At 34.5% G+C, this 27857-nt stretch overlaps 1 protein-coding gene across 4 annotated transcripts in view; it reads left to right on the top strand.

The window, feature by feature from the left end:
• LOC106591047 (kinesin-associated protein 3) overlaps nucleotides 1-27857 on the top strand; it is a 187977-nt gene that overhangs the window by 107534 nt on the left and 52586 nt on the right. For all 4 annotated transcript variants that reach the window (XM_045694559.2, XM_045694560.2, XM_045694561.2 and 1 more), the window contains exons 7-8: nucleotides 24111-24235; nucleotides 25784-25882. In XM_045694559.2, coding sequence (XP_045550515.1) covers nucleotides 24111-24235; nucleotides 25784-25882 — 224 coding nt within the window. The remainder of the gene's footprint in view (nucleotides 1-24110; nucleotides 24236-25783; nucleotides 25883-27857) is intronic.

Consider the following 27857-nt stretch of genomic DNA (forward strand, 5'->3'; position numbering starts at 1 on the left):
ATATCACCACTGATTATACAGGAAATATCACTACTGATTATACAGGAAATATCACCACTGATTATACAGGAAATATCACCACTGATTATTAAGGAAATATCACCACTGATTATACAGGAAATATCATCACTAATTTATACAGGAGGTATCACCACTGATTATACAGGAAATATCACTACTGATTATACAGGAAATATCACCACTCATTATACAGGAAATATCACCACTGATTATACAGGAAATATCACCACTGATTATGCAGGAAATATCACCACTGATTATACAGGACATATCACTGATTATACAGGAAATATCACCACTGATTATACAGGAAATATCACCACTGATTATACAGGAAATATCACTACTGATTATACAGGAAATATCACTGATTATACAGGAAATATCACTACTGATTATACAGGAAATATCACCACTGATTATACAGGAAATATCACCCCTGTTTATACAGGAAATATCACTACTGATTGTACAGGAAATATCACCACTGATTATACAGGAAGTATCACCACTGATTATACAGGAAATATCACCACTGATTATACAGGAAATATCACCACTGATTATACAGGAAATATCACTGATTATACAGGAAATATCACCACTGATTATACAGGACATATCACCACTGATTATACAGGAAATATCACTGATTATACAGGAAATATCACTGATTATACAGGAAATATCACCACTAATTTATACAGGAGGTATCTCCACTGATTATACAGGAAATATCACCACTGATTATACAGGAAATATCACTACTGATTATACAGGAAATATCACCACTGATTATACAGGAAATATCACCACTGATTATACAGGAAATATCACTACTGATTATACAGGAAATATCACTACTGATTATACAGGAAATATCACCACTGATTATACAGGAAATATCACCACTGATTATACAGGAAATATCACCACTGATTATATAGGAAATATCACCACTGATTTATACAGGAAGTATCACCACTGATTATACAGGAAATATCACTACTGATTATACAGGAAATATCACCACTGATTATACAGGAAATATCACTACTGATTATACAGGAAATATCACCACTCATTATACAGGAAATATCACTGATTATACAGGAAGTATCACCACTGATTATACAGGAAATATCACCACTGATTATACAGGAAATATCACCACTGATTATGCAGGAAATATCACCACTGATTATACAGGACATATCACTGATTATACAGGAAATATCACCACTGATTATACAGGAAATATCACCACTGATTATACAGGAAATATCACTACTGATTATACAGGAAATATCACTACTGATTATACAGGAAATATCACTGATTATACAGGAAATATCACTACTGATTATACAGGAAATATCACCACTGATTATACAGGAAATATCACCACTGATTATACAGGAAATATCACCCCTGTTTATACAGGAAATATCACTACTGATTGTACAGGAAATATCACCACTGATTATACAGGAAGTATCACCACTGATTTTACAGGAAATATCACCACTGATTATACAGGAAATATCACCACTGATTATACAGGAAATATCACTGATTATACAGGAAATATCACCACTGATTATACAGGACATATCACCACTGATTATACAGGAAATATCACTGATTATACAGGAAATATCACCACTAATTTATACAGGAGGTATCTCCACTGATTATACAGGAAATATCACCACTGATTATACAGGAAATATCACTACTGATTATACAGGAAATATCACCACTGATTATACAGGAAATTTCACCACTGATTATACAGGAAATATCACTACTGATTATACAGGAAATATCACTACTGATTATACAGGAAATATCACCACTGATTATACAGGAAATATCACTACTGATTATACAGGAAATATCACCACTGATTATACAGGAAATATCACCACTGATTATACAGGAAATATCACTACTGATTATACAGGAAATATCACAACTGATTATACAGGAAATATCACCACTGATTATTCAGGAAATATCACCACTGATTATACAGGAAATATCACCACTGATTATACAGGAAATATCACTGATTATACTGGAAATATCACCACTGATTATACAGGAAGTATCACCACTGATTATACAGGAAATATCACCACTGATTATACAGGAAATATCACCACTGATTTATACAGGAAGTATCACCACTGATTATACAGGAAATATCCCCACTGATTATACAGGAAATATCACCACTGATTATGCAGGAAATATCACCACTGATTATACAGGACATATCACTACTGATTATACAGGAAATATCACCACTGATTAATACAGGAAGTATCACCACTGATTAATACAGGAAGTATCACCACTGATTATACAGGAAATATCACTACTGATTATACAGGAAATATCACCACTGATTATACAGGAAATTTCACCACTGATTATACAGGAAATATCACTACTGATTATACAGGAAATATCACTACTGATTATACAGGAAATATCACCACTGATTATACAGGAAATATCACTACTGATTATACAGGAAATATCACCACTGATTATACAGGAAATATCACCACTGATTATACAGGAAATATCACTACTGATTATACAGGAAATATCACCACTGATTATACAGGAAATATCACCACTGATTATTCAGGAAATATCACCACTGATTATACAGGAAATATCACCACTGATTATACAGGAAATATCACTGATTATACTGGAAATATCACCACTGATTATACAGGAAGTATCACCACTGATTATACAGGAAATATCACCACTGATTATACAGGAAATATCACCACTGATTTATACAGGAAGTATCACCACTGATTATACAGGAAATATCCCCACTGATTATACAGGAAATATCACCACTGATTATGCAGGAAATATCACCACTGATTATACAGGACATATCACTACTGATTATACAGGAAATATCACCACTGATTAATACAGGAAGTATCACCACTGATTAATACAGGAAGTATCACCACTGATTATACAGGAAATATCACTACTGATTATACAGGAAATATCACTGATTATACAGGAAATATCACCACTGATTATACAGGAAATATCACCACTGATTTATACAGGAAGTATCACCACTGATTATACAGGAAATATCACTACTGATTATACAGGAAATATCACTACTGATTATACAGGAAATATCACCACTGATTATTCAGGAAATATCACCACTGATTATACAGGAAATATCACTGATTATACAGGAAATTTCACCACTGATTATACAGGACATATCACTGATTATACAGGAAATATCACCAATGATTATTCAGGAAGTATCACCACTGATTATACAGGAAGTATCACCACTGATTATACAGGAAATATCACTACTGATTATACAGGAAATATCACTACTGATTATACAGGAAATATCACTGATTATACAGGAAATATCACTACTGATTATACAGGAAATATCACCACTGATTATACAGGAAATATCACCACTGATTATACAGGAAATATCACCCCTGTTTATACAGGAAATATCACTACTGATTGTACAGGAAATATCACCACTGATTATACAGGAAGTATCACCACTGATTATACAGGAAATATCACCACTGATTATACAGGAAATATCACCACTGATTATACAGGAAATATCACTGATTATACAGGAAATATCACCACTGATTATACAGGACATATCACCACTGATTATACAGGAAATATCACTGATTATACAGGAAATATCACCACTAATTTATACAGGAGGTATCTCCACTGATTATACAGGAAATATCACCACTGATTATACAGGAAATATCACTACTGATTATACAGGAAATATCACCACTGATTATACAGGAAATATCACCACTGATTATACAGGAAATATCACTACTGATTATACAGGAAATATCACTACTGATTATACAGGAAATATCACCACTGATTATACAAGAAATATCACCACTGATTATACAGGAAATATCACCACTGATTATACAGGAAATATCACCACTGATTTATACAGGAAGTATCACCACTGATTATACAGGAAATATCACTACTGATTATACAGGAAATATCACCACTGATTATACAGGAAATATCACCACTGATTATACAGGAAATATCACCACTGATTATACAGGAAATATCACTGATTATACAGGAAATATCACCACTGATTATACAGGAAATATCACCACTGATTATTCAGGAAATATCACCACTGATTATACAGGAAATATCACCACTGATTATACAGGAAATATCACTGATTATACAGGAAATATCACTGATTATACTGGAAATATCACCACTGATTATACAGGAAGTATCACCACTGATTATACAGGAAATATCACCACTGATTATACAGGAAATATCACCACTGATTATGCAGGAAATATCACCACTGATTATACAGGAAATATCACTACTGATTATACAGGAAATATCACTACTGATTATACAGGAAATATCACCACTGATTATTCAGGAAATATCACCACTGATTATACAGGAAATATCACTGATTATACAGGAAATATCACCACTGATTATACAGGACATATCACTGATTATACAGGAAATATCACCAATGATTATTCAGGAAGTATCACCACTGATTATACAGGAAATATCACCACTGATTATGCAGGAAATATCACTACTGATTATACAGGAAATATCACCACTGATTATACAGGAAATATCACTACTGATTATACAGGAAATATCACTACTGATTATACAGGAAATATCACCACTGATTATACAGGAAAGATCACCACTGATTATATAGGAAATATCACCACTGATTATACAGGAAATATCACCACTGATTATACAGGAAATATCACCACTGATTATACAGGAAATATCACTGATTATACAGGAAATATCACCACTGATTATTCAGGAAATATCACCACTGATTATTCAGGAAATATCACCGCTGATTATACAGGAAATATCACTACTGATTATACAGGAAATATCACCACTGATTATACAGGAAATATCACCACTGATTATACAGGAAATATCACTACTGATTATACAGGAAATATCACCACTGATTATACAGGAAATATCACCACTGATTATTCAGGAAATATCACCACTGATTATACAGGAAATATCACCACTGATTATACAGGAAATATCACTGATTATACAGGAAATATCACTGATTATACTGGAAATATCACCACTGATTATACAGGAAATATCACCACTGATTATACAGGAAGTATCACCACTGATTATACAGGAAATATCACCACTGATTATACAGGAAATATCACCACTGATTTATACAGGAAGTATCACCACTGATTATACAGGAAATATCACCACTGATTATACAGGAAATATCACCACTGATTATGCAGGAAATATCACCACTGATTATACAGGACATATCACTACTGATTATACAGGAAATATCACCACTGATTAATATAGGAAGTATCACCACTGATTAATACAGGAAGTATCACCACTGATTATACAGGAAATATCACTACTGATTATACAGGAAATATCACTGATTATACAGGAAATATCACCACTGATTATACAGGAAATATCACCACTGATTATACAGGAAATATCACCACTGATTTATACAGGAAGTATCACCACTGATTATACAGGAAATATCACCACTGTTTATACAGGAAATATCACCACTGATTATACAGGAAATATCACTACTGATTATACAGGAAATATCACTACTGATTATACAGGAAATATCACCACTGATTATTCAGGAAATATCACCACTGATTATACAGGAAATATCACTGATTATAGAGGAAATATCACCACTGATTATACAGGACATATCACTGATTATACAGGAAATATCACCAATGATTATTCAGGAAGTATCACCACTGATTATACAGGAAATATCACCACTGATTATGCAGGAAATATCACTACTGATTATACAGGAAATATCACCACTGATTATACAGGAAATATCACTACTGATTATACAGGAAATATCACTACTGATTATACAGGAAATATCACCACTGATTATACAGGAAAGATCACCACTGATTATATAGGAAATATCACTGATTATACAGGAAATATCACCACTGATTATACAGGAAATATCACCACTGATTATACAGGAAATATCACCACTGATTATACAGGAAATATCACTGATTATACAGGAAATATCACCACTGATTATACAGGAAATATCACCACTGATTATTCAGGAAATATCACCACTGATTATACAGGAAATATCACTGATTATACAGGAAATATCACCACTGATTATACAGGACATATCACTGATTATACAGGAAATATCACCAATGATTATTCAGGAAGTATCACCACTGATTATACAGGAAATATCACCACTGATTATACAGTAAATATCACCACTAATTTATACAGGAGGTATCACCACTGATTATACAGGAAATATCACTACTGATTATACAGGAAATATCAACACTCATTATACAGGAAATATCACTGATTATACAGGAAATATCACTACTGATTATACAGGAAATATCACCACTGATTATACAGGAAATATCACTGATTATACAGGAAATATCACCACTGATTATACAGGAAATATCACCACTGCTTATACAGGAAATATCACTACTGATTATACAGGAAATATCACCACTGATTATACAGGAAATATCACCACTGATTATACAGGAAATATCACCACTGATTATACAGGAAATATCACCACTGATTATTCAGGAAATATCACCACTGATTATACAGGAAATATCACCACTGATTATACAGGAAATATCACTGATTATACAGGAAATATCACTGATTATACTGGAAATATCACCACTGATTATACAGGAAGTATCACCACTGATTATACAGGAAATATCACCACTGATTATGCAGGAAATATCACCACTGATTTATACAGGAAGTATCACCACTGATTATACAGGAAATATCACCACTGATTATACAGGAAATATCACCACTGATTTATACAGGAAGTATCACCACTGATTATACAGGAAATATCACCACTGTTTATACAGGAAATATCACCACTGATTATACAGGAAATATCACTACTGATTATACAGGAAATATCACTACTGATTATACAGGAAATATCACCACTGATTATTCAGGAAATATCACCACTGATTATACAGGAAATATCACTGATTATACAGGAAATATCACCACTGATTATACAGGACATATCACTGATTATACAGGAAATATCACCAATGATTATTCAGGAAGTATCACCACTGATTATACAGGAAATATCACCACTGATTATGCAGGAAATATCACTACTGATTATACAGGAAATATCACCACTGATTATACAGGAAATATCACTACTGATTATACAGGAAATATCACTACTGATTATACAGGAAATATCACCACTGATTATACAGGAAAGATCACCACTGATTATATAGGAAATATCACTGATTATACAGGAAATATCACCACTGATTATACAGGAAATATCACTGATTATACAGGAAATATCACCACTGATTATACAGGAAATATCACCACTGATTATTCAGGAAATATCACCACTGATTATACAGGAAATATCACTGATTATACAGGAAATATCACCACTGATTATATAGGACATATCACTGATTATACAGGAAATATCACCAATGATTATTCAGGAAGTATCACCACTGATTATACAGGAAATATCACCACTGATTATACAGTAAATATCACCACTAATTTATACAGGAGGTATCACCACTGATTATACAGGAAATATCACTACTGATTATACAGGAAATATCAACACTCATTATACAGGAAATATCACTGATTATACAGGAAATATCACTACTGATTATACAGGAAATATCACCACTGATTATACAGGAAATATCACTGATTATACAGGAAATATCACCACTGATTATACAGGAAATATCACCACTGCTTATACAGGAAATATCACTACTGATTATACAGGAAATATCACCACTGATTATACAGGAAATATCACCACTGATTATACAGGAAATATCACCACTGATTATACAGGAAATATCACCACTGATTATTCAGGAAATATCACCACTGATTATACAGGAAATATCACCACTGATTATACAGGAAATATCACTGATTATACAGGAAATATCACTGATTATACTGGAAATATCACCACTGATTATACAGGAAGTATCACCACTGATTATACAGGAAATATCACCACTGATTATACAGGAAATATCACCACTGATTTATACAGGAAGTATCACCACTGATTATACAGGAAATATCACCACTGATTATACAGGAAATATCACCACTGATTATGCAGGAAATATCACCACTGATTATACAGGACATATCACTACTGATTATACAGGAAATATCACCACTGATTAATACAGCAAGTATCACCACTGATTAATACAGGAAGTATCACCACTGATTATACAGGAAATATCACTACTGATTATACAGGAAATATCACTGATTATACAGGAAATGTCACCACTGATTATACAGGAAATATCACCACTGATTATACAGGAAATATCACCACTGATTTATACAGGAAGTATCACCACTGATTATACAGGAAATATCAGCACTGTTTATACAGGAAATATCACCACTGATTATACAGGAAATATCACTACTGATTATACAGGAAATATCACTACTGATTATACAGGAAATATCACCACTGATTATTCAGGAAATATCACCACTGATTATACAGGAAATATCACTGATTATACAGGAAATATCACCACTGATTATACAGGACATATCACTGATTATACAGGAAATATCACCAATGATTATTCAGGAAGTATCACCACTGATTATACAGGAAATATCACCACTGATTATACAGGAAATATCACTACTGATTATACAGGAAATATCACCACTGATTATACAGGAAATATCACTACTGATTATACAGGAAATATCACCACTGATTATACAGGAAAGATCACCACTGATTATATAGGAAATATCACTGATTATACAGGAAATATCACCACTGATTATACAGGAAATATCACCACTGATTATACAGGAAATATCACCACTGATTATACAGGAAATATCACTGATTATACAGGAAATATCACCACTGATTATACAGAAAGTATCACCACTGATTATACAGGAAGTATCACCACTGATTATACAGGAAATATCACCACTGATTATACAGGAAATATCACTACTGATTATACAGGAAATATCACCACTGATTATACAGGAAATATCACTACTGATTATACAGGAAATATCACCACTGATTATACAGGAAATATCACCACTGATTATTCAGGAAATATCACCACTGATTATACAGGAAATATCACTGATTATACAGGAAATATCACCACTGATTATACAGGACATATCACTGATTATACAGGAAATATCACCAATGATTATTCAGGAAGTATCACCACTGATTATACTGGAAATATCACCACTGATTATACAGTAAATATCACCACTAATTTATACAGGAGGTATCACCACTGATTATACAGGAAATATCACTACTGATTATACAGGAAATATCACCACTCATTATACAGGAAATATCACTGATTATACAGGAAGTATCACCACTGATTATACAGGAAATATCACCACTGATTATACAGGAAATATCACCACTGATTATGCAGGAAATATCACCACTGATTATACAGGACATATCACTGATTATACAGGAAATATCACCACTGATTATACAGGAAGTATCACCACTGATTATACAGGAAATATCACTACTGATTATACAGGAAATATCACTACTGATTATACAGGAAATATCACTGATTATACAGGAAATATCACTACTGATTATACAGGAAATATCACCACTGATTATACAGGAAATATCACCACTGATTATACAGGAAATATCACCCCTGTTTATACAGGAAATATCACTACTGATTGTACAGGAAATATCACCACTGATTATACAGGAAGTATCACCACTGATTATACAGGAAATATCACCACTGATTATACAGGAAATATCACCACTGATTATACAGGAAATATCACTGATTATACAGGAAATATCACCACTGATTATACAGGACATATCACCACTGATTATACAGGAAATATCACTGATTATACAGGAAATATCACTGATTATACAGGAAATATCACCACTAATTTATACAGGAGGTATCTCCACTGATTATACAGGAAATATCACCACTGATTATACAGGAAATATCACTACTGATTATACAGGAAATATCACCACTGATTATACAGGAAATATCACCACTGATTATACAGGACATATCACCACTGATTATACAGGAAATATCACTGATTATACAGGAAATACCACTGATTATACAGGAAATATCACCACTGATTATACAGGAAATATCACCACTGATTATACAGGAAATATCACCACTGATTATACAGAAAGTATCACCACTGATTATACAGGAAGTATCACCACTGATTATACAGGAAATATCACCCCCTATTATACAGGAAATATCACTACTGATTATACAGGAAATATCACCACTGATTATACAGGAAATATCACCAATGATTATACAGGAAATATCACTACTGATTATACAGGAAATATCACCACTGATTATACAGGAAATATAACCACTGATTATTCAGGAAATATCACCACTGATTATACAGGAAATATCACTGATTATACAGGAAATATCACCGCTGATTATACAGGACATATCACTGATTATACAGGAAATATCACCAATGATTATTCAGGAAGTATCACCACTGATTATACAGGAAATATCACCACTGATTATACAGGAAATATCACCACTGATTATACAGGAAATATCACTACTGATTATACATGAAATATCACCACTGATTATACAGGAAATATCACCACTGATTATTCAGGAAATATCACCACTGATTATACAGGAAATATCACCACTGATTATACAGGAAATATCACTGATTATACAGGAAATATCACCACTGATTATACAGGAAATATCACCACTGATTATACAGGAAATATCACTGATTATACAGGAAATATCACTGATTATACTGGAAATATCACCACTGATTATACAGGAAGTATCACCACTGATTATACAGGAAATATCACCACTGATTATACAGGAAATATCACCACTGATTTATACAGGAAGTATCACCACTGATTATACAGGAAATATCACTACTGATTATACAGGAAATATCACCACTGATTATACAGGAAATATCACCACTGATTATACAGGAAATATCACCACTGATTATACAGGAAATATCACCACTGATTATACAGGAAATATCACCACTGATTATACAGGAAATATCACTGATTATACAGGAAATATCACCACTGATTATACAGGAAATATCACTGATTATACAGGAAATATCACCACTGATTATACAGGAAATATCACCACTGATTATATAGGAAATATCACTACTGATTATACAGGAAATATCACCACTGATTATACAGGAAATATCACCACTGATTATACAGGAAATATCACCACTGATTATACAGGAAATATCACTGATTATACAGGAAATATCACTGATTATACTGGAAATATCACCACTGATTATACAGGAAAGATCACCACTGATTATATAGGAAATATCACTGATTATACAGGAAATATCACCACTGATTATACAGGAAATATCACCACTGATTATACAGGAAATATCACCACTGATTATACAGGAAATATCACTGATTATACAGGAAATATCACCACTGATTATACAGAAAGTATCACCACTGATTATACAGGAAGTATCACCACTGATTATACAGGAAATATCACCACTGATTATACAGGAAATATCACTACTGATTATACAGGAAATATCACCACTGATTATACAGGAAATATCACCACTGATTATACAGGAAATATCACTACTGATTATACAGGAAATATCACCACTGATTATACAGGAAATATCACCACTGATTATTCAGGAAATATCACCACTGATTATACAGGAAATATCACTGATTATACAGGAAATATCACCAATGATTATTCAGGAAGTATCACCACTGATTATACTGGAAATATCACCACTGATTATACAGTAAATATCACCACTAATTTATACAGGAGGTATCACCACTGATTATACAGGAAATATCACTACTGATTATACAGGAAATATCACCACTCATTATACAGGAAATATCACTGATTATACAGGAAGTATCACCACTGATTATACAGGAAATATCACCACTGATTATACAGGAAATATCACCACTGATTATGCAGGAAATATCACCACTGATTATACAGGACATATCACTGATTATACAGGAAATATCACCACTGATTATACAGGAAGTATCACCACTGATTATACAGGAAATATCACTACTGATTATACAGGAAATATCACTACTGATTATACAGGAAATATCACTGATTATACAGGAAATATCACTACTGATTATACAGGAAATATCACCACTGATTATACAGGAAATATCACCACTGATTATACAGGAAATATCACCCCTGTTTATACAGGAAATATCACTACTGATTGTATAGGAAATATCACCACTGATTATACAGGAAGTATCACCACTGATTATACAGGAAATATCACCACTGATTATACAGGAAATATCACCACTGATTATACAGGAAATATCACTGATTATACAGGAAATATCACCACTGATTATACAGGACATATCACCACTGATTATACAGGAAATATCACTGATTATACAGGAAATATCACTGATTATACAGGAAATATCACCACTAATTTATACAGGAGGTATCTCCACCGATTATACAGGAAATATCACCACTGATTATACAGGAAATATCACTACTGATTATACAGGAAATATCACCACTGATTATACAGGAAATATCACCACTGATTATACAGGACATATCACCACTGATTATACAGGAAATATCACTGATTATACAGGAAATACCACTGATTATACAGGAAATATCACCACTGATTATACAGGAAATATCACCACTGATTATACAGGAAATATCACCACTGATTATACAGAAAGTATCACCACTGATTATACAGGAAGTATCACCACTGATTATACAGGAAGTATCACCACTGATTATACAGGAAATATCACCCCCTATTATACAGGAAATATCACTACTGATTATACAGGAAATATCACCACTAATTATACAGGAAATATCACCAATGATTATACAGGAAATATCACTACTGATTATACAGGAAATATCACCACTGATTATACAGGAAATATCACCACTGATTATTCAGGAAATATCACCACTGATTATACAGGAAATATCACTGATTATACAGGAAATATCACCGCTGATTATACAGGACATATCACTGATTATACAGGAAATATCACCACTGATTATACAGGAAATATCACCACTGATTATACAGGAAATATCACCACTGATTATACAGGAAATATCACTACTGATTATACAGGAAATATCACCACTGATTATACAGGAAATATCACCACTGATTATTCAGGAAATATCACCACTGATTATACAGGAAATATCACCACTGATTATACAGGAAATATGACTGATTATACAGGAAATATCACCACTGATTATACAGGAAATATCACCACTGATTATACAGGAAATATCACTGATTATACAGGAAATATCACTGATTATACTGGAAATATCACCACTGATTATACAGGAAGTATCACCACTGATTATACAGGAAATATCACCACTGATTATACAGGAAATATCACCACTGATTTATACAGGAAGTATCACCACTGATTATACAGGAAATATCACTACTGATTATACAGGAAATATCACCACTGATTATACAGGAAATATCACCACTGATTATACAGGAAATATCACCACTGATTATACAGGAAATATCACCACTGATTATACAGGAAATATCACCACTGATTATACAGGAAATATCACTGATTATACAGGAAATATCACCACTGATTATACAGGAAATATCACTGATTATACAGGAAATATCACCACTGATTATACAGGAAATATCACCACTGATTATACAGGAAATATCACTACTGATTATACAGGAAATATCACCACTGATTATACAGGAAATATCACCACTGATTATACAGGAAATATCACCACTGATTATACAGGAAATATCACTGATTATACAGGAAATATCACTGATTATACTGGAAATATCACCACTGATTATACAGGAAGTATCACCACTGATTATACAGGAAATATCACCACTGATTATACAGGAAATATCACCACTGTTTATACAGGAAATATCACCACTGATTATACAGGAAATATCACTACTGATTATACAGGAAATATCACTACTGATTATACAGGAAATATCACCACTGATTATACAGGAAATATTACTGATTATACAGGAAATATCACCACTGATTATACAGGACATATCACTGATTATACAGGAAGTATCACCACTGATTATACAGGAAATATCTCCACTGATTATACAGGAAATATCACCACTGATTATACAGGAAATATCACCACTGATTATACAGGAAGTCTCACCACTGATTATACAGGAAATATCACCACTGATTGTACAGGAAGTATCAGTGATTATACAGGAAATATCACTACTGATTATACAGGAAGTATCACTACTGATTATACAGGAAATATCACCACTGATTATACAGGAAATATCACCACTGATTATACAGGAAATATCACCACTGATTATACAGGAAATATCACCACTGTTTATACAGGAAATATCACCACTGATTATACAGGAAATATCACTACTGATTATACAGGAAATATCACTACTGATTATACAGGAAATATCACCACTGATTATACAGGAAATATCACTGATTATACAGGAAATATCACCACTGATTATACAGGACATATCACTGATTATACAGGAAATATCACCAATGATTATTCAGGAAGTATCACCACTGATTATACAGGAAATATCACCACTGATTATACAGGAAATATCACTACTGATTATACAGGAAATATCACCACTGATTATACAGGAAAGATCACCACTGATTATATAGGAAATATCACTGATTATACAGGAAATATCACCACTGATTATACAGGAAATATCACTGATTATACAGGAAATATCACCACTGATTATACAGGAAATATCACCACTGATTATTCAGGAAATATCACCACTGATTATACAGGAAATATCACTGATTATACAGGAAATATCACCACTGATTATATAGGACATATCACTGATTATACAGGAAATATCACCAATGATTATTCAGGAAGTATCACCACTGATTATACAGGAAATATCACCACTGATTATACAGTAAATATCACCACTAATTTATACAGGAGGTATCACCACTGATTATACAGGAAATATCACTACTGATTATACAGGAAATATCAACACTCATTATACAGGAAATATCACTGATTATACAGGAAATATCACTACTGATTATACAGGAAATATCACCACTGATTATACAGGAAATATCACTGATTATACAGGAAATATCACCACTGATTATACAGGAAATATCACCACTGCTTATACAGGAAATATCACTACTGATTATACAGGAAATATCACCACTGATTATACAGGAAATATCACCACTGATTATACAGGAAATATCACCACTGATTATACAGGAAATATCACCACTGATTATTCAGGAAATATCACCACTGATTATACAGGAAATATCACCACTGATTATACAGGAAATATCACTGATTATACAGGAAATATCACTGATTATACTGGAAATATCACCACTGATTATACAGGAAGTATCACCACTGATTATACAGGAAATATCACCACTGATTATACAGGAAATATCACCACTGATTTATACAGGAAGTATCACCACTGATTATACAGGAAATATCACCACTGATTATACAGGAAATATCACCACTGATTATGCAGGAAATATCACCACTGATTATACAGGACATATCACTACTGATTATACAGGAAATATCACCACTGATTAATACAGGAAGTATCACCACTGATTAATACAGGAAGTATCACCACTGATTATACAGGAAATATCACTACTGATTATACAGGAAATATCACTGATTATACAGGAAATGTCACCACTGATTATACAGGAAATATCACCACTGATTATACAGGAAATATCACCACTGATTTATACAGGAAGTATCACCACTGATTATACAGGAAATATCAGCACTGTTTATACAGGAAATATCACCACTGATTATACAGGAAATATCACTACTGATTATACAGGAAATATCACTACTGATTATACAGGAAATATCACCACTGATTATTCAGGAAATATCACCACTGATTATACAGGAAATATCACTGATTATACAGGAAATATCACCACTGATTATACAGGACATATCACTGATTATACAGGAAATATCACCAATGATTATTCAGGAAGTATCACCACTGATTATACAGGAAATATCACCACTGATTATACAGGAAATATCACTACTGATTATACAGGAAATATCACCACTGATTATACAGGAAATATCACTACTGATTATACAGGAAATATCACCACTGATTATACAGGAAAGATCACCACTGATTATATAGGAAATATCACTGATTATACAGGAAATATCACCACTGATTATACAGGAAATATCACCACTGATTATACAGGAAATATCACCACTGATTATACAGGAAATATCACTGATTATACAGGAAATATCACCACTGATTATACAGAAAGTATCACCACTGATTATACAGGAAGTATCACCACTGATTATACAGGAAATATCACCACTGATTATACAGGAAATATCACTACTGATTATACAGGAAATATCACCACTGATTATACAGGAAATATCACTACTGATTATACAGGAAATATCACCACTGATTATACAGGAAATATCACCACTGATTATTCAGGAAATATCACCACTGATTATACAGGAAATATCACTGATTATACAGGAAATATCACCACTGATTATACAGGACATATCACTGATTATACAGGAAATATCACCAATGATTATTCAGGAAGTATCACCACTGATTATACTGGAAATATCACCACTGATTATACAGTAAATATCACCACTAATTTATACAGGAGGTATCACCACTGATTATACAGGAAATATCACTACTGATTATACAGGAAATATCACCACTCATTATACAGGAAATATCACTGATTATACAGGAAGTATCACCACTGATTATACAGGAAATATCACCACTGATTATACAGGAAATATCACCACTGATTATGCAGGAAATATCACCACTGATTATACAGGACATATCACTGATTATACAGGAAATATCACCACTGATTATACAGGAAGTATCACCACTGATTATACAGGAAATATCACTACTGATTATACAGGAAATATCACTACTGATTATACAGGAAATATCACTGATTATACAGGAAATATCACTACTGATTATACAGGAAATATCACCACTGATTATACAGGAAATATCACCACTGATTATACAGGAAATATCACCCCTGTTTATACAGGAAATATCACTACTGATTGTACAGGAAATATCACCACTGATTATACAGGAAGTATCACCACTGATTATACAGGAAATATCACCACTGATTATACAGGAAATATCACCACTGATTATACAGGAAATATCACTGATTATACAGGAAATATCACCACTGATTATACAGGACATATCACCACTGATTATACAGGAAATATCACTGATTATACAGGAAATATCACTGATTATACAGGAAATATCACCACTAATTTATACAGGAGGTATCTCCACTGATTATACAGGAAATATCACCACTGATTATACAGGAAATATCACTACTGATTATACAGGAAATATCACCACTGATTATACAGGAAATATCACCACTGATTATACAGGACATATCACCACTGATTATACAGGAAATATCACTGATTATACAGGAAATACCACTGATTATACAGGAAATATCACCACTGATTATACAGGAAATATCACCACTGATTATACAGGAAATATCACCACTGATTATACAGAAAGTATCACCACTGATTATACAGGAAGTATCACCACTGATTATACAGGAAATATCACCCCCTATTATACAGGAAATATCACTACTGATTATACAGGAAATATCACCACTGATTATACAGGAAATATCACCAATGATTATACAGGAAATATCACTACTGATTATACAGGAAATATCACCACTGATTATACAGGAAATATAACCACTGATTATTCAGGAAATATCACCACTGATTATACAGGAAATATCACTGATTATACAGGAAATATCACCGCTGATTATACAGGACATATCACTGATTATACAGGAAATATCACCAATGATTATTCAGGAAGTATCACCACTGATTATACAGGAAATATCACCACTGATTATACAGGAAATATCACCACTGATTATACAGGAAATATCACTACTGATTATACATGAAATATCACCACTGATTATACAGGAAATATCACCACTGATTATTCAGGAAATATCACCACTGATTATACAGGAAATATCACCACTGATTATACAGGAAATATCACTGATTATACAGGAAATATCACCACTGATTATACAGGAAATATCACCACTGATTATACAGGAAATATCACTGATTATACAGGAAATATCACTGATTATACTGGAAATATCACCACTGATTATACAGGAAGTATCACCACTGATTATACAGGAAATATCACCACTGATTATACAGGAAATATCACCACTGATTTATACAGGAAGTATCACCACTGATTATACAGGAAATATCACTACTGATTATACAGGAAATATCACCACTGATTATACAGGAAATATCACCACTGATTATACAGGAAATATCACCACTGATTATACAGGAAATATCACCACTGATTATACAGGAAATATCACCACTGATTATACAGGAAATATCACTGATTATACAGGAAATATCACCACTGATTATACAGGAAATATCACTGATTATACAGGAAATATCACCACTGATTATACAGGAAATATCACCACTGATTATATAGGAAATATCACTACTGATTATACAGGAAATATCACCACTGATTATACAGGAAATATCACCACTGATTATACAGGAAATATCACCACTGATTATACAGGAAATATCACTGATTATACAGGAAATATCACTGATTATACTGGAAATATCACCACTGATTATACAGGAAAGATCACCACTGATTATATAGGAAATATCACTGATTATACAGGAAATATCACCACTGATTATACAGGAAATATCACCACTGATTATACAGGAAATATCACCACTGATTATACAGGAAATATCACTGATTATACAGGAAATATCACCACTGATTATACAGAAAGTATCACCACTGATTATACAGGAAGTATCACCACTGATTATACAGGAAATATCACCACTGATTATACAGGAAATATCACTACTGATTATACAGGAAATATCACCACTGATTATACAGGAAATATCACCACTGATTATACAGGAAATATCACTACTGATTATACAGGAAATATCACCACTGATTATACAGGAAATATCACCACTGATTATTCAGGAAATATCACCACTGATTATACAGGAAATATCACTGATTATACAGGAAATATCACCAATGATTATTCAGGAAGTATCACCACTGATTATACTGGAAATATCACCACTGATTATACAGTAAATATCACCACTAATTTATACAGGAGGTATCACCACTGATTATACAGGAAATATCACTACTGATTATACAGGAAATATCACCACTCATTATACAGGAAATATCACTGATTATACAGGAAGTATCACCACTGATTATACAGGAAATATCACCACTGATTATACAGGAAATATCACCACTGATTATGCAGGAAATATCACCACTGATTATACAGGACATATCACTGATTATACAGGAAATATCACCACTGATTATACAGGAAGTATCACCACTGATTATACAGGAAATATCACTACTGATTATACAGGAAATATCACTACTGATTATACAGGAAATATCACTGATTATACAGGAAATATCACTACTGATTATACAGGAAATATCACCACTGATTATACAGGAAATATCACCACTGATTATACAGGAAATATCACCCCTGTTTATACAGGAAATATCACTACTGATTGTATAGGAAATATCACCACTGATTATACAGGAAGTATCACCACTGATTATACAGGAAATATCACCACTGATTATACAGGAAATATCACCACTGATTATACAGGAAATATCACTGATTATACAGGAAATATCACCACTGATTATACAGGACATATCACCACTGATTATACAGGAAATATCACTGATTATACAGGAAATATCACTGATTATACAGGAAATATCACCACTAATTTATACAGGAGGTATCTCCACCGATTATACAGGAAATATCACCACTGATTATACAGGAAATATCACTACTGATTATACAGGAAATATCACCACTGATTATACAGGAAATATCACCACTGATTATACAGGACATATCACCACTGATTATACAGGAAATATCACTGATTATACAGGAAATACCACTGATTATACAGGAAATATCACCACTGATTATACAGGAAATATCACCACTGATTATACAGGAAATATCACCACTGATTATACAGAAAGTATCACCACTGATTATACAGGAAGTATCACCACTGATTATACAGGAAATATCACCCCCTATTATACAGGAAATATCACTACTGATTATACAGGAAATATCACCACTAATTATACAGGAAATATCACCAATGATTATACAGGAAATATCACTACTGATTATACAGGAAATATCACCACTGATTATACAGGAAATATCACCACTGATTATTCAGGAAATATCACCACTGATTATACAGGAAATATCACTGATTATACAGGAAATATCACCGCTGATTATACAGGACATATCACTGATTATACAGGAAATATCACCACTGATTATACAGGAAATATCACCACTGATTATACAGGAAATATCACCACTGATTATACAGGAAATATCACTACTGATTATACAGGAAATATCACCACTGATTATACAGGAAATATCACCACTGATTATTCAGGAAATATCACCACTGATTATACAGGAAATATCACCACTGATTATACAGGAAATATGACTGATTATACAGGAAATATCACCACTGATTATACAGGAAATATCACCACTGATTATACAGGAAATATCACTGATTATACAGGAAATATCACTGATTATACTGGAAATATCACCACTGATTATACAGGAAGTATCACCACTGATTATACAGGAAATATCACCACTGATTATACAGGAAATATCACCACTGATTTATACAGGAAGTATCACCACTGATTATACAGGAAATATCACTACTGATTATACAGGAAATATCACCACTGATTATACAGGAAATATCACCACTGATTATACAGGAAATATCACCACTGATTATACAGGAAATATCACCACTGATTATACAGGAAATATCACTGATTATACAGGAAATATCACCACTGATTATACAGGAAATATCACTGATTATACAGGAAATATCACCACTGATTATACAGGAAATATCACCACTGATTATACAGGAAATATCACTACTGATTATACAGGAAATATCACCACTGATTATACAGGAAATATCACCACTGATTATACAGGAAATATCACCACTGATTATACAGGAAATATCACTGATTATACAGGAAATATCACTGATTATACTGGAAATATCACCACTGATTATACAGGAAGTATCACCACTGATTATACAGGAAATATCACCACTGATTATACAGGAAATATCACCACTGATTTATACAGGAAGTATCACCACTGATTATACAGGAAATATCACCACTGATTATACAGGAAATATTACCACTGATTATGCAGGAAATATCACCACTGATTATACAGGACATATCACTACTGATTATACAGGAAATATCACCACTGATTATACAGGAAATATCACCACTGATTATACAGGAAATATCACCACTGTTTATACAGGAAATATCACCACTGATTATACAGGAAATATCACTACTGATTATACAGGAAATATCACTACTGATTATACAGGAAATATCACCACTGATTATACAGGAAATATTACTGATTATACAGGAAATATCACCACTGATTATACAGGACATATCACTGATTATACAGGAAGTATCACCACTGATTATACAGGAAATATCTCCACTGATTATACAGGAAATATCACCACTGATTATACAGGAAATATCACCACTGATTATACAGGAAGTCTCACCACTGATTATACAGGAAATATCACCACTGATTGTACAGGAAGTATCAGTGATTATACAGGAAATATCACTACTGATTATACAGGAAGTATCACTACTGATTATACAGGAAATATCACCACTGATTATACAGGAAATATCACCACTGATTATACAGGAAATATCACCACTGATTATACAGGAAATATCACCACTGTTTATACAGGAAATATCACCACTGATTATACAGGAAATATCACTACTGATTATACAGGAAATATCACTACTGATTATACAGGAAATATCACCACTGATTATACAGGAAATATCACTGATTATACAGGAAATATCACCACTGATTATACAGGACATATCACTGATTATACAGGAAATATCACCAATGATTATTCAGGAAGTATCACCACTGATTATACAGGAAATATCACCACTGATTATACAGGAAATATCACTACTGATTATACAGGAAATATCACCACTGATTATACAGGAAGTATCACCACTGATTATACAGGAAATATCTCCACTGATTATACAGGAAATATCACCACTGATTATACAGGAAATATCACTACTGATTATACAGGAAATATCACCACTGATTATACAGGAAGTCTCACCACTGATTATACAGGAAATATCACCACTGATTATACAGGAAATATCACTACTGATTATACAGGAAATATCACTACTGATTATACAGGAAATATCACCACTGATTATACAGGAAATATCACTGATTATACAGGAAATATCACCACTGATTATACAGGACATATCACTGATTATACAGGAAATATCACCAATGATTATTCAGGAAGTATCACCACTGATTATACAGGAAATATCACCACTGATTATACAGGAAATATCACTACTGATTATACAGGAAATATCACCACTGATTATACAGGAAGTATCACCACTGATTATACAGGAAATATCTCCACTGATTATACAGGAAATATCACCACTGATTATACAGGAAATATCACTACTGATTATACAGGAAATATCACCACTGATTATACAGGAAGTCTCACCACTGATTATACAGGAAATATCACCACTGATTATACAGGAAATAGAGTGCCATTTGGGTGGTAGTGATCCTCCAGTATATGAATGGCTTGTCCCTGTTTCTGTCCCCACTTTCTCCCAGTTCCATGGCCTACAGTTGACCTATACTATAGTATATCAGTATTAATCCTCTAACCCTATAGTATATTTAGTCTAGTATATCAGTATTAATCCTGTAACCCTATATTATATCAGTATTAATCCTGTAACCCTATATTATATCAGTATTAATCCTGTAACCCTATAGTATATCAGTATTAATCCTCTAACCCTATAGTATATCAGTATTAATCCTGTAACCCTATAGTAAATCAGTATTAATCCTGTATCCCTATAGTATATCAGTATTAATCCTGTAACCCTATAGTATATTTAGTCTAGTATATCAGTATTAATCCTGTAACCCTATAGTATATTTAGTCTAGTATATCAGTATTAATCCTCTAACCCTATAGTATATTTATTCTAGTATTTCAGTATTAATCCTCTAACCCTATAGTATATTTAGTCTAGTATATCAGTATTAATCCTGTAACCCTAAACCTTCTATCTCCGTGTAGTTTCTCCCAGTTCCATGGGCTGGTGACCCACTATAAAATCGGAGCTCTGTGTATGAATGTCATCGAACACGAACTGAAGAGATACGACCTCTGGCAGGACGAACTGCAGAAGAAGACCAAGACATATATCCTTCACTTCAGGTTCTGGGTTAGGTTCTGGGTCTGGGTTAGTGTCTGGGTTAGGTTCTGGGTTAGGTTCTGGGTCTGGGTTAGGTTCTGGGTTAGGGTTAGGGTCTGTGTTAGGGTTTATGGTATGGGTTAGGGTCTGGGTTAGGTTCTGGGTTAGGGTTTATGGTCTGGGTTAGGTTCTGGGTTAGGGTTTATGGTTTGGGTTAGGGTCTGTGTTAGGGTTTAGGTTCTGGGTTAGGGTTTATGGTCTGGGTTAGGGTTAGGGTCTGTGTTAGGGTTTAGGTTCTGGGTTAGGTTCTGGGTTAGGGTTAGGGTTTATGGTCTGGGTTAGGGTCTGGGTTAGGTTCTGGGTCTGGGTTAGGGTCTGGGTTAGGGTTTATGGTCTGAGTTAGGGTTTATGGTCTGGGTTAGGTTCTGGGTCTGGGTTAGGGTCTGAGTTAGGGTTTATGGTCTGGGTTAGGGTCTGGGTTAGGGTTTATGGTCTGGGTTAGGGTCTGGGTTAGGTTCTGGGTTAGGGTTTATGGTCTGGGTTAGGTTCTGGGTTAGGGTTTATGGTCTGGGTTAGGGTCTGGGTTAGGTTCTGGGTTAGGGTTTATGGTCTGGGTTAGGGTCTGGGTTAGGGTTTATGGTCTGGGTCTGGTTTAGGGTCTGGGTTAGGGTTTAGGTTCTGGGTTCGGGTTTATGGTCTGGGTTAGGGTTGATGGTCTGGGTTAGGGTTTATGGTCTGGGTCTGGGCTAAGGTCTGGGTTAGGGTTTATGGTCTGGGTCTGGGCTAAGGTCTGGGTTCGGGTTTATGGTCTGGGTTAAGGTCTGGGTCTGAGTCAGGGTTTATGGTCTGGGTTAGGGTCTGGGTTAGGCTTTATGGTCTGGGTTAGGGTCTGGGTTAGGGTCTGGGTTATCGTCTGGGTTAGAAGACTTATTTCCTCTGCAGGGCTGTTCAATGTCAGTTCTCTGATTTTTGTTTCTACCTGGTAGTTAATTCCACTCACCTGGTGTCCCAGGTCTGAATCTGTCCCTGATTAGGAGAGGGTGAAAACTAGAAGTGTTTAGGACTGACATTGAACACCCCTGCACGGGTTTCCTAAGCGATGATAACTCAACCCATTCATTTCCTACAACAAACGTTTTCTATGTGATGAGAACTAAACGTTTGCTGTGGGACATGAATGGGTTTCCTGTATGATGGGAACTAAACGTTTGCTGTGGGAAATGAATGGGTTTCCTGTATGATGGGAACTAAACGTTTGCGGTGGGAAATGAATGGGTTTCCTGTATGATGGGAACTAAACGTTTGCGGTGGGAAATGAATGGGTTTCCTGTATGATGGGAACTAAACGTTTGCTGTGGGAAATGAATGGGTTTCCTGTATGATGGGAACTAAACGTTTGCTGTGGGAAATGAATGGGTTTCCTGTATGATGGGAACTAAACGTTTGCGGTGGGAAATGAATGGATGCCGATCCCATGGTGTGCCAGTTCTCCATGTACCCCTCTTGTCTGTTGCGGTCAGTCAGTCTGTCAGAACCCTTCCTTGACTGTAACTACGTGAAGACGACCCTGACAACCAGGCCTTGAGGAAGGAACATGAGAAGGCCTTTAAGAAGTACCAGGGACTACTGGTAAAACAGGAGCAGCTGCTGAGAGGTACCAGTATAACCCTTAACCCCACAGTTTAACCTTTAACCCCACAGTATAACCCTTAACCCCACAGTATAACCCTTAACCCCACAGTATAACTCTTAACCCCACAGTATAACCCTTAACCCCACAGTATAACCCCACAGTATAACCTTTAACCCCACAGTATAACCCTTAACCCTACAGTATAACCCTTAACCCTACAGTATAACCCTTAACCCCAGTATAACCCCTAACCCCAGTATAACCCCACAGTATAACCCTTAACCCCACAGTATAACCTTTAACCCCACAGTATAACCTTTAACCCCACAGTATAACCCTTAACCCCACAGTATAACCCCTAACCCCACAGTATAACCTTTAAACCCCACAGTCTAACCCCACAGTATAACCCTTAACCCCACAGTTTAACCTTTAACCCCACAGTCTAACCCCACAGTATAACCTTTAACCCCACAGTATAACCCTTAACCCTACAGTATAACCCTTAACCCCAGTATAACCCCTAACCCCAGTATAACCCCTAACCCCAGTATAACCCCACAGTATAACCTTTAACCCCACAGTATAACCTTTAACCCCACAGTATAACCCTTAACCCTACAGTATAACCCTTAACCCCAGTATAACCCCTAACCCCAGTATAACCCCTAACCCCAGTATAACCCCACAGTATAACCCTTAACCCCACAGTATAACCTTTAACCCCACAGTATAACCCTTAACCCCACAGTATAACCCCTAACCCCACAGTTTAACCTTTAACCCCACAGTCTAACCCCACAGTATAACCTTTAACCCCACAGTATAACCCTTAACCCTACAATATAACCCCACAGTCTAACCCTTAACCCCACAGTATAACCCCACAGTCTAACCCCTAACCCCAGTATAACCCCACAGTATAACCCCACAGTATAACCTTTAACCCCACAGTATAACCCTTAACCCCACAGTATAACCCTTAACCCCACAGTCTAACCCTTAACCCCACAGTATAACCCTTAACCCCACAGTATAACCCCACAGTCTAACCTTTAACCCCACAGTATAACCCTTAACCCCACAGTATAACCCTTAACCCCATAGTCTAACCCTTAACCCCACAGTATAACCCTTAACCCCACAGTATAACCCCACAGTATAACCTTTAACCCCACAGTATAACCCTTAACCCCACAATTTAACCCTTAACCCCACAGTATAACCCTTAACCCCACAGTATAACCCTTAACCCCACAGTATAACCCCTAACCCCACAGTATAACCCTTAACCCCACAGTATAACCCTTAACCCCACAGTATTAACCCCACAGTATAACCCTTAAACCCACAGTATAACCCTTAACCCCACAGTATAACCCTTAACCCCACAGTATAACCCCACAGTATAACCCTTAACCCCACAGTATAACCCTTAACCCCACAGTATAACCCTTAACCCCACAGTATAACCCTTAACCCCACAGTGTAACCCCACAGTCTAACCCTTAACCCCACAGTATAACCCCACAGTCTAACCCCTAACCCCAGTATAACCCCACAGTATAACCCCACAGTATAACCTTTAACCCCACAGTATAACCCTTAACCCCACAGTATAACCCTTAACCCCACAGTCTAACCCTTAACCCCACAGTATAACCCTTAACCCCACAGTATAACCCCACAGTATAACCTTTAACCCCACAGTATAACCGCTAACCCCACCATATAACCCTTAACCCTACAGTATAACCCTTAACCCCACAGTATAACCCTTAACCCCACAGTATAACCCTTAACCCCACAGTCTAACCCTTAACCCCACAGTATAACCCTTAACCCCACAGTATAACCCTTAACCCCACAGTATAACCCTTAACCTCACAGTATAACCCCACAGTATAACCCTTAACCCCACAGTATAACCCTTAACCCCACAGTATAACCTTTAACCCCACAGTATAACCCTTACCCCAACAGTATAACCTTTAAC

The sequence above is a fragment of the Salmo salar genome, chromosome 14 (genome assembly GCF_965601325.2).
Source record: "Salmo salar chromosome 14, fSalSal1, whole genome shotgun sequence".
Classification (NCBI taxonomy): Eukaryota; Metazoa; Chordata; class Actinopteri; order Salmoniformes; family Salmonidae; genus Salmo; species Salmo salar.